This window comes from Helianthus annuus, chromosome 12 (assembly GCF_002127325.2).
Source record: "Helianthus annuus cultivar XRQ/B chromosome 12, HanXRQr2.0-SUNRISE, whole genome shotgun sequence".
In the NCBI taxonomy this organism is placed as follows: domain Eukaryota; kingdom Viridiplantae; phylum Streptophyta; class Magnoliopsida; order Asterales; family Asteraceae; genus Helianthus; species Helianthus annuus.
This window is the reverse complement of record NC_035444.2, coordinates 22,557,654-22,572,112: the sequence shown is the minus strand read 5'-3', so window position 1 is coordinate 22,572,112 and position 14,459 is coordinate 22,557,654. Positions and strand designations below refer to the sequence as shown.

The window sequence follows — 14,459 nt, the reverse complement described above, 5'->3', positions numbered from 1 at the left end:
AAAATCATCATCAATCGTCATGTCATATTTGATGAAACCACTTTCCCTTTTGCTAATCATCCTCAATCGACCCCACATTCTTATGATTTTCTTACACACCCCATTAACCCAATATATTGGTCTCATATCCAAACCTCACCAACCAACTCGCCCCCTAACTCCTCAACCACTAGCCAAGATCCCTCTGGTCCGACTCTCCCCACCAGCCCAACTTCTCTCGCTTCCCCTCACGGCCCACTGCCAACCTCCTCCCCGAGCCCAACCACACCATGCCCTCCCTCCATTACGGCCCAACACACCGCTGGCCCAACCCCAGCCATCTCGCCCCCAGCCCACCCCACCCCCTTCACGCACACCTATGCCCGACGGCCCAAACCGTCCATACATGAACAACCACCTCCACTCAATCCTTCAACTGTTACACCTCAGCCCCCTTCTCCACCCGTCCGTACCATACGAACCCGCTCCATGAATGGTATTTCCAAACCAAGGCACCCCTTAAACCTACACACCTCTGTTATCACCCCACTACCTAAAACACCAACCGAGGCCTTGTCCAAACCAGATTGGTATAATGCCATGACTACTGAGTTCAATGCTCTTATTAAAAATAAGACGTGGGAATTAGTCCCGCGTACATCAGATATGCATGTTATACGCAGTATGTGGTTATTCCGTCATAAATTCCGTTCTGATGGCACTTTGGAGAGGTATAAAGCACGATTGGTTTGTGATGGCAGTACCCAACAGGTGGGTATTGATTGTGGGGAGACTTTCAGTCCGGTTGTCAAACCGGCTACTATTAGAACTGTGTTAACTCTGGCGTTATCGCAGTCCTGGTCTATACATCAGTTGGACGTTACTAATGCTTTTTTGCATGGGAATCTTCGTGAAACAGTATACATGTATCAACCTATGGGGTTTCGTCATCAACAGTATCCTAATCACGTGTGCCGTTTGAAGAAATCTTTGTATGGATTAAAACAGGCACCACGAGCATGGTACCAACGATTTACTGATTTTGTGTTAACTATTGGTTTTCAACAGAGCAAGTGTGACAACTCGCTATTCATATATCACCATGGCCATGACATTGCTTACTTATTGATTTATGTTGATGATATTATCCTCACTACATCTCATGATGCGTTACGTGTTCATCTCATGCAACAACTAGCGGCTGAATTTGATATGAAGGATCTGGGCCCTTTGAGTCATTTTTTAGGAATTAATGTCACCCGACAGGAAAATCACATGTTTTTATCCCAACAGTCATATGCTATGGATATTATTGACCGTGCTGGTATGTCTTCTTGTAAGTCAGTGGCTACTCCTGTTGACACCAAATCCAAATTAGGTGCAACCTCGAGTTCCCTCTTTGATGATCCTACACTTTATCGTAGTCTAGCCGGTGCCCTTCAATATCTTACGTTCACCAGACCTGATATTAGTTATGCAGTTCAGCAGGTCTGCATGCATATGCATTCTCCTCGCATTGATCATTGGAATGCTCTCAAACGAATCATTCGGTATCTTCAGGGCACCTCCTCTTATGGACTGACGTTAGGATCATTCACAGATTTTTCGTTACGAGCTTATACTGATGCTGACTGGGCCGGATGTCCTGACACAAGACGTTCAACATCTGGTTATTGTGTCTATTTAGGCACCAATCTCTTATCATGGTCCTCAAAACGCCAGGCAGTTGTTTCTCAGTCCAGTGCGGAGGCTGAATACAGAGGTGTCGCTAATGTAGTTGCTGAACTGTGTTGGCTTCGAAATTTGCTTTTGGAACTACACCGGCCCTTACGGACTGCAAGCATTGTTTATTGTGATAATATTAGTGCTGTCTATCTCTCCGGGAATCCTGTTCAACATCAACGTACCAAACACATTGAATTAGATATTCATTTTGTTCGTGACTTGGTACAACGTGGCACAGTTCGGGTTCTTCACATTCCTTCTCGTTCCCAGATAGCAGACATATTCACCAAAGGTCTCCCTCGGGTATTATTTGATGATTTCAGATCCAGTCTCAGCATTCGGCCTCCTCTTGCTTCGACTGCGGGGGTGTAATAGATTATTCTGTTATGTTGTAAATATAGAGATATATCTTGTAATTAATTTAGTGTTATCTCTTCCCAAAATAGTGGAGAGTCTCATGTATTTATAGGGATGTTATCAATGAATAAGGGCAAGGAGAATTTATATTCTATCAGAACTTTAGATGAAAATAAACCAGCCTTTTTTGCTCTTACAATTTAAAGTAACGCCATTCTCATTTTTTTACTTGTGTTTGTTGTTGTTACTTGTGTTTGATAGTTACAAAACATATAATGTTTGTCAGATTATACATCTGATTTCAATCATTACGATTCTCATTTTTTTTTACTTGTGTTTGTTGTTGTCGTTGTTGTTGTTGTCATCTCTAACAGATTTCAGAAAATAGGATTAAAAAAAGAAAACAAAAAAAGTATAGAAACTAGATCTAAGTCATTGGCTCTGATACCATAAATGTGTAAAACAGAAAACATGTATGTATCTTTGTGGTGAAACTGAATCTGTAATATCATAATGATAATGTAACTGCACGTATATATACTCTAATAACAATAAACATCAGATTTTTGTGTGAGATAACCGGTATTCAAGTCGTTTTGTCTGGATCAATTAATCTCTTGACAACTCGAGTACTTTAATAACAATAAACATCAGATTTTTATGTGAGATAACCGGTATTCAAGTCGTTTTGTCTGGATCAATTAATCTCTTGACAACTCGAGTACTTTAATAACAATAAACATCAGATTTTTGTGTGAGATAACCGGTATTCAAGTCGTTTTGTCTGGATCAATTAATCTCTTGACAACTCGAGATCAGAAACTTTAGCTTTCCAGTTTGCATCCAAAAGAATGTTTGAGCTTTCATGAAGGTAACTTAACCCACGAGCAACATCTAGACAGATCTGAAGTCGGTTAGATCTACGCTATTTAGATGTTTGTCGAGACTTCCGTTGCTTTCATACTTATAAACAAGTATCTTGTTAGCATCTTTGACAGTTAATCCAAGAAGAGAGACTATGTTTTCATGTTTATATATTGAAAGCAAAGCAATCTCTGTCTTGAATTCATGGTCTCCTTGCCCTTGCCCACGATCCATCCGCTTTAACGCGATGCGACCGCGATCTTCAGATACGGCTTCATACACCTCTCCAAATCCACCTTTTGCTATGGGATTCTTGCCTGCAAATCCATTAGTTGCTAATGATATGTATTGGATATGAATCTGCAAGTGCTTCACTCTGTTAGTGGAAAACATGATCTTGATCTACATATGATGTAGATCTAGATCAGAAAAAAAGGCAACAACAATCAAAATGGGTTTGGATCTGAAGAAGAAGATGGATCTTTTTTTTATAGTGGGTGATGTAAAAGAGATGAATGTGGTCAAATTGTGTTGCTCATGTTAAGCATTATATAATTGTTATGTTCAGAAAACCAATGGTAATAAAGACAACGCACAAAATTTATTTAATAAGCCGGCAGGAGCTCAATTAGATCGTGGGGCGTGGAGTGATTTAGGTTAGGGGCATTTCTTCATATGTGGCAGTTGTGGGTTTTACTAGTTCACACTTAAAAAAGTAGGGTGTGGGAGAGGCGTGATCAGCTGGCGTGGGATGCCATGTGTTTTTTTAAGTTGATCACAACTTATATTAATTTAAAAAAAAAGTTACATAAAAGACAATCCTAAAGTATAAAAAAAAACCTACTTAATAAATCCTCAAAAATAAACAAAACCTACTTATTAAGTCCTAAAAAATAAAAAAAATCAACTTATTAAATCCTAAAAAAAAATACGAAGTACGGTAAATATTAAAGTGGGGAACCCACTTAAACTCCGTATTCCCGTCATGCTTGTACTCGACCTTTGCGATCTCCACTCGATCGTCGTAGGTCAAGTCGCCCACAGGGACACAGTCGAAGCAAACTTTAAATCAATCCAACCTCGGTTTGAGCTCACGCTATTTGTGTTGACACGCGTTTAAGTTGTGACGCGTGTTCGCAACGTGTTATTATTGGTATTGTTGGAACGCTCGCCCCCAATACCCGGTTTGACAGCGTTGTAGGGTACGTTGTGCGTCTACAAACGATGTAACTAGTGCTATTTCCTTTTCTTCGGTCCAATGCACCATTTTTGACTTTTTGGTTTAGGTTTGGTGGAAAAAGAATGGGAAAAAAATGTAATTTTTGGTTTGGGTGAGTATTTAAAGGTAAAAAAATGTATTTTTTTTTTTTAATTTGAGTTACCATATCTAACCGCCACCCCTAACGGCTACCCCAAACGGCTACCCCCAATCAAAGCCGGCCATGTCACACTGCTCCCCCCTCGCCCCACGCCAGGCTTAATCTCCACACCAGCGGGCAGTGGCGGATCTAGAAGACAAGTTCAGTGGTATCCCAAAACTTTTTTTTGGATACAGAGGTATCCTAAAATTTGCTCAGGGGTATCCCGATACATAAAACGGAGAGAAAATATTTTTTTTGTACCAATTTTACACTCCATCGACAAAGTTGAGGGGTAGCCCGTGCTACCCCTCTTTGTACATTAGATCCGCCCATGTCAGCGGGGCCACACCATGGCCAACGCCAAGTGTGGACTGTGGTCTAGCCAGCGTTTTGGGCATTCCGCCACCCCAACCCACGCCCCACATCCCACACCCCGTGCTCTTATATAGTTGTAATTTGTTTTTGAAAAAAAAAAAACTAATAGAGATGCAGAATTTTTGTTGCATAAAATTAAAGATTATATGGATGAAAATGCATTTATTGCAACACGACTCCTGCTGTCCTGCAGAAGGAAAATACACATGAAATTTCCTAATGAAATTTCCTAGTAATGTATATTAGCTATGACCTTTAAAAAGTAAATTTTCTTTTACTTTTTAGATTTTGTTTGATCCTATGGAGATTTGTTGCATCAATCACCTTTAAAAAGTTGATTTTTCTTTAAAATAATTAGATAAGATTTATCTAATACAATACTATTTCTGGTAAACATTTCCTTAACATCATTATAAAGCTAAAAAAATGTGAATTTAAAAATAGAAAAAACAGTATTTTCACATATCTTCTCAAATATAATATAATATAATAGTATTATTTTTAGCTAAAAGAAAATTTTAACATCGAATACAACCTCTTTTCCATAACATTTATGTCTTTCTCTTAAAATTTACATAAGAGTTATACCATTCTCTTAAAATCTACATTAATACAAGAGTTCTACATTTGTCTTATAATGAACACGTTAAGATGAGAGCTTGAAATGTAATGAGAAACAAAATAAATTATCACACTTAAAAAATGCATTAACTGGTTAACAAAAAAAAAAAAAAAAAAACCCAGTTAATAACCGGTCCTCACTCTAGATTTCATAATTGGTCCTTAATCTACGGTTTTTTCCAACCTAAACCAGTTTCTTCTGTATCAATTAGGGTGAAGGGAGTGGTTACCTATTTGAAATAGGTAAACTCCCCATTCAACCAATCAAACAGTGCCACGTCAATTCACCTAATGGGATTTAGGTGAACTATTTAAAAAAAAGAAAAACGTGTGATTGGTTGAGAAGGAATGGACCCCACCACACACCCATCCCCCCCCCCTCTTCCCTCCCTCACTTTATTACCAGTCGGTAAACACGGTACGTCGAAGGTGTTACCGCACGGTACCGACGTGTTTACCGGTACCGTGTTTACCGACCCACCCTGCTCACCCTTAGTAACCGGTTTCAGTTACGGTTAATAACAGATCGGATATAAAATCAGTTTTTTTTTGCACGTCTACTTAAAATTGGGTTATTTTGAAGTGGCTGGACTCTCTTGGGTCAAGTATTATTTCTAAGTGGGTTAATAATGGGCCATGAATAAAAAGGAGCACAGGTTGTTCTTAAATCATCTTCTCCACTCGTTGTTTATTTTAGGGTTTCATCTGCTAAATCAACAACCAACGATTGTTCTTACACCATTGAAGACTGTTCTAAATCACCAAATTCAAATGAATCTTGTAGTCATTAACCATTAACGATTTCGACTGTACGCCTGTATTGAATTCATAACCTAGAAAACCCCTAAAACTGTTGACCAATGGCAAATACATCATCAACATCACCATTAGCTTTGAAAGATGTGATATACAAGCTTCAATTATGTCTACTAGAAGGCGTACAATCCGAAACCCAGCTGTTGTTAGCCGGTTCCTTGTTATCCAAGCCAGATTACCATGACATTGTAACCGAAAGATCGATAGCTCAAACGTGCGGGTACCCGCTTTGCCACAACTCATTGGCTTCTACAGAGCCTGCAAAAAAGGGTAGATACAAAGTTTCTTTGAAGGAGCACAAGGTTTATGATCTTTTGGAAACGCGCATGTACTGTTCGACGAAATGCCTAGTTGAAAGCCGGACGTATTCGGAGAGTTTGCAGGAGGAAAGGTCATTGGATTTTGATAGTGGGAAGATTGATAGGGTTATGAGGATGTTTGAGTTGAAGGGTGAAGAGAATTCGAGTGATTTTGGGTTGAGTAAGTTGTCGATTAAGGAGAAGGATGATCGGAGTGGTGGCGTTGTGTCGATGGAGGAATGGGTTGGCCCCTCGAATGCGGTTGAGGGTTATGTTCCCAAAAACAGACCAGGTAACAAGTTCACCCCACCCTTTGTAGTATTATTGTATTGTATTTCACATGTTTATGTTAAATATGTCTTTTGTTATGGTTAAGGGCTTTTAGGAGGTTAGTGCCATTTTGTGTTAGATTCTTGCCTTAGGAGTTTAGCTTTCTTGTTTGTTTGGAGGTCTGTGCATGTTTTTGCTTGCCTGTTTGGCTATACTTTATATGATGTGTTATCCCTCCATATTATACATTTTCACAGTATTCTTGTTTGGTAAGTTCCTAAAGTATATTTTTAATACACTTTTTTTCTACGTATACATTTGCTTCACTTATGTCTGTTAAAGACCTGCTTTATGCCTCTCCAAGTTTTTACCGAAAAAAACACAGATATCTAAGTAGTTAATGCGGTAAAACATCGGATATCGGTCAAGGACCGATATTTGAGATATTGGTTATCGCAGTGGGATATCGGTAATTTTAATATCATGCTAAATTTATATATATAGCAATTTAACACTAACAATTGTAACAAGTAAGAACTGACTAAGACTAAAAACACTAACATTTAACAGTAACAACTAACAATTAAGACTTAAAACACTAATAGCAGCAATAAGAAGAAAAATGAACAGTAGAAATAAGAATGGTACTGATATCAGGAAAATCAGTGATTTATCGATCAAATATCGGTCAAATATCGGACAATATCGCTGATATCATCGGTACCAATATTTTGACCAATATTTTGTACCGCTATCTCGGCAAGGGACCGATAACCGATATATCACTGATATATCGGTTGATATATCGGGATATTAACTACATAGACAGATATATTATGTGTCTCTGTTATGGATAACTAGTTCAAGTATATCTTCTGATGCTGTTTATACTTTGTCATTTGTTAATTTTGCTAATTGAGTAACTGATTATTTGGTCTCTACTCTCTCTACAAGATTATGATATCAGAGAGGAACTGATGAAATTTAGAGAGATTGAGACAACTGTTAATACTCAATTCATAACATAAATAAAAACGTATGTATCATTTTTATAGCCAGTTACTCAAATGACGAAGAATTTAGTATATTGACCCGTTTCATCATATTTCCACTTTAGATATAGACACCATGTGTGCAGCTGATTTAGCTGAGTGGGTCTTTTCTTAATTAGTAGAGATGATTATAAGAAAATTTTAAATAAATTTAAGTAAAACAAGACCCTTTAGTTAAGGTGTGAAATCCATTTAACTGAAGCGGCTTACAACAAATAAATGTAGCCATTTAAAAGATGTAAAAACACATACTTTACTCCACTAAATGTCCATTAAGTTAAGGTGAAAAGATGACCCCTTGGAGAACTAGTATTACCCGTTTGACCTATTTCATTTTTATTTTCTATATTTGACCTGTATAATATTTATTCACTTTATTTGGACATGTTATATGTTAAGTCATTATATCTTTGACCCGTTTCTTTTTAATTCACTATGTTTGGTCTGTCTAATTTTCGTTCCTTATGTTTGACCTGTTTAATTTTAGTTCACTATGGTATGACATGTTTGATCATAGTCTTGTCGGGTTGACCTCAACCAAGTAATTGCAATTTGCAAGCAATTTCAATAAGATCGAGCTTGCCTCTATGATGGATCAATCAGTTAAATTGCTGGCAGTTTAAATAAGAACAATTAAACAGACTCAAATAAAAAATATAGATTATTCATGGAGATAGATGTTAGTTTTCCAAATAAAAAATATAGATTATTTTTAGTTTGATTTTAACAAAACTACGTAGTTTTGAGGGTTTCGCATCTAACCTTACATGCCTAAAGCCCCATATTCACTTTCCCCATATATATATCCAACAAGTATTGGTAAATAAAGATGAAAGTTAGTTCTTTTTCGGTTTTGAAGGTATGATTAGTGAAAAGCATCACCCTCAGTCAAGGGCAGGTTAATCCTGGTAACAACATAAAGGATATATATGTGTGTGTGTATGCATATATTTACACATAGAAGTCATCAAAGTAATCATGTACGTTAGTTTGTATGTCCGTAAAAAGAATGTATATATAGAGGGTGATTATAGGTCATACAAGAACATGTTTCAAGCTAAGTAGCACTGGAACGGGTACGGGATCGGGGTACGGGAACGATACGGGAACGAGGAACGGCAAAACTCAAGATTTCAAGATACGGGTACGGCAATAAAAAATTTAATAAAAATAAAAATATATTAAACAAATTCCAAAAATACTACATCTTCCAAAGGTAGTTAATTATCAATAATCAAATCATTTTCAAATTCCGGTTCATCTAGTGAGAGATCAGCAATCGATAGAGAATTAGAGATGATGAGACTTGAGAGTTTAGAGATTAGAGAAGCCGAATATGATAGGTCAATTTATTTAATGGACGGTTGTGGAATTTGAAAGGGTTAAAACCCTAAAATTAAATAGAAACGGGCTGGATACTTCTACAAGATACGTCCCCGACATTGGAAACATTTAGGAAACGTCCCCGACGAGTACCCATGGTGTTTCCGTCCCCGACAAGTACCCGATACGGGTACGGCCACATAAATAGAGTCCCCGTGCTACATAGGTTTCAAGGGTCATTGTAAATGTGGGTCTCATATACTTTAAGGAAAGTAAACCGTTATTAGAGTTACGTCTCAAATAGAAGCTTTATCAAGTTCTTTTATATTCATATGTTCTATATACGTTTTGGTTTTATTGGGTATTCATTATCAAAATCAAACTATCATATAATTAAGGTCGTATTTTATTAACTTATTGATGTTGATATTGTGGTATAATGAGTGTTTATATTTGTGGGTTTCAGGGTCTAAAGTAAAAGTTGGCAAGCCGAAAAGGGATGGAAAAGAAATTGAGAGCATGTTCGACGAGTTAAATTTCATGAGTAGCATAATCATACAAGGGGACGAATATAGCATATCGAAAAACCCTAGTGGCCAAACAAAAGAAAACAAGAAGCATACCCAATTCAACAATGAAGAAGTAAGTAAAATCGGCGAGCCAAGTGGCGAAGCGGTTGATCAGCCCAGCGGTAGCAGTGAGCTGAAATCTTGTCTGAAATCAAAACCTCGTTCAGTCAGAAGAAACGTCACTTGGGCCGATGACGATAAACAAGTCTCCGAAAAGGAAAAGGAAAAGGAAAAAGACAACGGTTTTGGCATTTCAGAGGACCAACTTGCAGCCGTAGAGGTCTGTGCTCAAGCCGAAGCACAACATGTTGCTTCTGGGGATGTAGTTCCTGGTATGTTGCACTTTTGGTGCTCGTTTGTAGGGGTGAGCAGAAAACCTATTTTACTGAAACTGGAAAAAAACCGAACCGAAATTTATGGCTCGGTTACGCTTTTGCATTTTATGAAAACCGAATCAAACTGAATAACCTAAAAAATCATATTTTTTTAATGTTTTTTATATATTGATTTAAGAATTAGTAGTTTTATGGTTGAATGTTAAGTAATTATAATAAAAACATTAACATGTATATTAATCTTTGAAATGATTTATCCATTGCCTATAAGAAATAACAAAATTTAACATGAATTAAATGATTTTCAAAGTATTATAAAAGAAAATGTGTTAATAAAAACTTTGGAGAAACATAAAAATAGATTAGAAGGTTAAGATTTATGTGAACAATATTAACTAAAAATGTTAAACATAATAACTTAAATGTAAACATCTAAGAAAGATTATTAAATCTTGGATTATACATTTTACTTTTGAATCTTATGTAATTTTGTTCCAAAAACCGTAAAAACCGAACCGTTGCTAAAACCGAAAAAACCAAAACCGAACGGTTTTCAATAACCGATAACCGAACATTTCGGTTACGGTTTCGGTTTTGCCATAAAACCGAACCGTGCACACCCCTTTTTAATTGCCTTCTTACTAGATTAGGTGGCAAAAAGTTCATTCATATTCTTGTATATTATTCTGTGGGTCAAGTTATTCTACAAAGGCTTCTAATTGTAAGAGGTGTAAGAAGGATTTATAGAGTTACAAGTGTCCAATAAGCTAAAACTAAACCCACTACATCACCACCAAAAACCTAAACACCCACCCCCACCCCACCCCACCACCACCCAGAAACCTAACACCCCCCCCCCCACCCCACCCCCAAAAACCTAAAAAAAAATCTAAAAAAAACTAAACACCCACCCCCACCCCCACCACCACCCAAAAACCTAAACCCCCACCCCCTCGGCAAAAAAAAAAAAAAAAAATTTTTTTTTTTGGGGGTGGGTGATTGGGGGGGGGGGTTAGGTTTTTGGTGGTGGTGGATGTTCAAGGTTTTTTTTTTGTTTTTTTTTGTGTAGTGGGTTTTTTTAGGTTATTGGACACTTGTCACTCTATAAATCCTTCTTACACTTCTTACAATTAGGATCCTTTGTATTTGACCCTAATCCATTATTCTGTATCTCGAGTTGATTCATAAAATGCAGTTTCAGACACTGGAATGCTACCTGGTGCAGTTATTCCAGAGCCAGCCCAAATAAAGTGGCCAAATAAAACCGGCATTGTAGAGTCTGACTTTTTTGAGTCTGATTCTTGGTTTGATACTACACCAGAGGAGTTTGTTGTGGATGTAAGCTTGCTTACTTGATATATATTTATATATATATATATATATATGTGTGTGTGTGTGTGTGTGTAAGTTTTTGTTTTGTGTTTTGTTTTCAGCTGTCACCATTTGCAACAATGTTCATGTCAATGTTTGCGTGGGTTTCTTCATCTACTTTGGCCTACATATATGGAGGCGAAGACAGTTCTGATTACGCATCAATTAACGGGAGGGAGTATCCACAAAAGATCATATTAACGGATGGTCGGTCTTCAGAGATCAAGCAAACTCTGGCTGCTTGTCTTGCTCGTTCTTTGCCAGGACTTGTTCTGCATCTCAGAATTTCAACTCCAGTTTCCACTATCGAATATGGGATGGTTGGTTTCCATTTCTCCATCCCTAAATTAGTTTAGAGTAAAGTACACAGATAGTCCCTGAGGTTTTCCAAAATTTTGGATTTGGTCCCTAGCTTTCCAAAAGTACACGGATGGTCCTGGTGGTTTACACTTTATAACGCATTTAGTACCCAACTTTTGCCAAAAGTACATGGATGGTCCATGTGGTTTGCACTTTGTAACGCATTTCGTCCCTAACTTGGACCTCCTGAAACCTTTAGATTTGTTAGCTGGGGACTAAATGTGTTACAAAGTGTAAACCACAGGGACCCATCCGTGTACTTTTAGAAAGTTGTGGACCAAATTTAAAATTTTGGAAAGCTACAGAGACTATCCGTGTACTTTACTCATTAGTTTATATGTTTTACTAATTCAAATCAAACCTACATTAACAGGGTTGCCTACTGGAGACGATGTCGTTTCTTGATCCGCTTCCGGCTCTTAGAATGAAACAATGGCATGTGATTCTTCTTTTGTTTCTCGAGGCTCTTTCTGTGTCTCGTATCCCTGCTCTGGCCCCACACTTGACGACTAGTTACTTAAACAAGGTTGGTCCATCCGTTGATTTATATCTCTCTCTCTGGTATATAATACGACTTACACATATGTATGGTTAAAGCAGGTGTTTGAAGATGGGCAAATAAGTAGAGAGGAATACGAGGTGTTGAAAGATTTGATACTTCCATTGGGACGGTTCGGCATGCAGAGTGGAGCCTAAATCCTTTGATCATTCGTTTGTATATGAACTCATTTTTGGTTTTCGAACAAGTTGCATGTCTTCTGTTTACTGGATGAATGAAAAATTTCTTACAACTCGCCCTTCCAGTTTTCGTTTCAAACTGTAATATATGTTTTATTAACTAGGTTAGAACCCCGTGTATTACACAGGTTGAATAAATGCAATTTTATATACCAAATAATAAAAAATTATATCTTTAAAAATCTCGTTTATTACACGGTTGAATAAATGCAATTTTATATACCAAATAAAAAAACAGTATATATTTAAAAATCTCGTTTATTACATTGGTTGAATAAATGTAATTTTATATATTAAATAATAAAAAAAAGTTATATCTTTAAGAATCCCGTGTATTGTACGGGTTGAGTAAATTTAATTTTATATATTAAATAATAAAAAAGTTACATTTTTAAGAACCTCGTCGAACTGTGGAGCGAGACTAAGTTCGACCGTTAGGGAGACTAAAGCGGGAGGCTGTGTTATACGGGTTGAACACATGTAATTTTATATATCAAACAATAAAAAGTTATATCTTTATAAATCCTATGTACTATATGTATTGAGATAATCTAATTTTATATATCACATAATGAAAAAAGTTATATTTTTAAACCCCGGGTATTACACGAGTTGCATAAATGTAATTTTGTATAGTAAAAAAGAAAAAATGTTATATCTTTAAAAAACCTCGTTTATTACACGGGTTGAATGAATCTAATAAAAAATTATATCTTAAAAAAATAACGGATATACTCGATATACGATGGATGGGGTGATTGCGGTGATTGTTCTTATAAATGTCACGTAAACATAGTGATTATCGTATTTGAGTTGAGAATTGAACACGAAAATATAAGTATAGAACCAATAAACACCTTTTAAACATTTTTGAAATAGCTTCTACCCTTAACTATTTTAGTTTAATAAAATAAATAAATCATTTAAATTAACTGAGTTAGGGCTAAAGTACATAACTTGCAAGGGTTTGCAAACATCGAGTACGTTTTCTGTAATTATTGAAGACAAAAGACACAGTTTGCAATAAGTGACATACATAAAGGACGATTTTTGTAATTTACTCTATTTTAAAATATTATATGTATATTATCTCCTATATGAATTGTTTAAATTTATATTAAATTTAATTGTATAATTATCTTTTAATTTATATTAATTAATTATCAATAAAAATACATGGCTTCAATGAATGACACGTGTTCAAAACTTTATTTCTTTTATAATAGTAGACTAGGTTATAACCCTGTGTATTACACGGGTTGAATAAATGTAATTTTATATATTAAAAAGTTATACATATATAAACTATATGTATTGTACGAGTTGAATAAATGTAATTTTATATACTAAATAATAAAAATATTATATCTTTAAAACCATGTATTTTTCTATCTATCCCAATTTGATTTATCAAACTCCTCTTTATCCGAATTTTATTTTTAAATAAACATATAATCTGTTTGATTTAAGATATAAATGGAATAACCTAATCTACGTTTATCATCATTCTTTTAGGAAGTTTAATTGTATTAGTTATGAAATTCTTTGATAATCTGATATTAAGATTTTAAAATCTAAATGACTAAAAGTAAATATATAATAAAACACATACAGTAATTAATGTTTAGCTTTTAAAATTTCTAAAAAAATTGAGCACATGTAAATGGCAGGTACGTTGTCATCACTTATATGCTCGTAAAGTTTAATGGTTCAGGAGAAATATTTTGAGACTAAAGTATATTTATATTTGTAATCGATTATATTTTATTAGTGTTTCTTTAATTTGTATTTATATTTAAATGTTGTTATGAGTAAATATTATATATTTTTTTAATTATAACTAATAATATACATATGACAAAAAAAATATTGTTTTTTTATTAATATCATCATTAGCAGTGTTACTTGTATTATTATGTTCTAATTATAATTGCTACCATTAATACATTTTTATTTTAATTATTATTTGTATAGATATAAACATTAATTATCTAGAATTAGGTAGAAGAGATTAAACTAAATAATATTCCGTAGGAGAATATCT

At 35.5% G+C, this 14,459-nt stretch overlaps 1 protein-coding gene across 5 annotated transcripts; it reads left to right on the top strand.

The window, feature by feature from the left end:
• Positions 1-5,918: 5,918 nt before the first annotated feature.
• Positions 5,919-12,494, top strand: LOC110894368 (putative RNA polymerase II subunit B1 CTD phosphatase RPAP2 homolog). 5 transcript variants are annotated; one of them, XM_022141587.2, is made up of 6 exons: positions 5,919-6,689; positions 9,509-9,943; positions 11,172-11,284; positions 11,380-11,637; positions 12,051-12,203; positions 12,275-12,494. In XM_022141587.2, exons 1-6 carry the CDS (start codon positions 6,143-6,145, stop codon positions 12,371-12,373), a joined length of 1,605 nt encoding a protein of 534 aa, XP_021997279.1. In that variant the 5' UTR covers positions 5,919-6,142; the 3' UTR covers positions 12,374-12,494. The 5 variants fall into 5 exon arrangements, with proteins under 5 accessions (XP_021997279.1, XP_021997278.1, XP_035836734.1 ...); XM_022141586.2 differs by having other exon boundaries at positions 11,148-11,284; XM_035980841.1 differs by having other exon boundaries at positions 5,921-6,689; positions 12,278-12,494.
• The last annotated feature ends 1,965 nt before the right edge of the window (positions 12,495-14,459 follow it).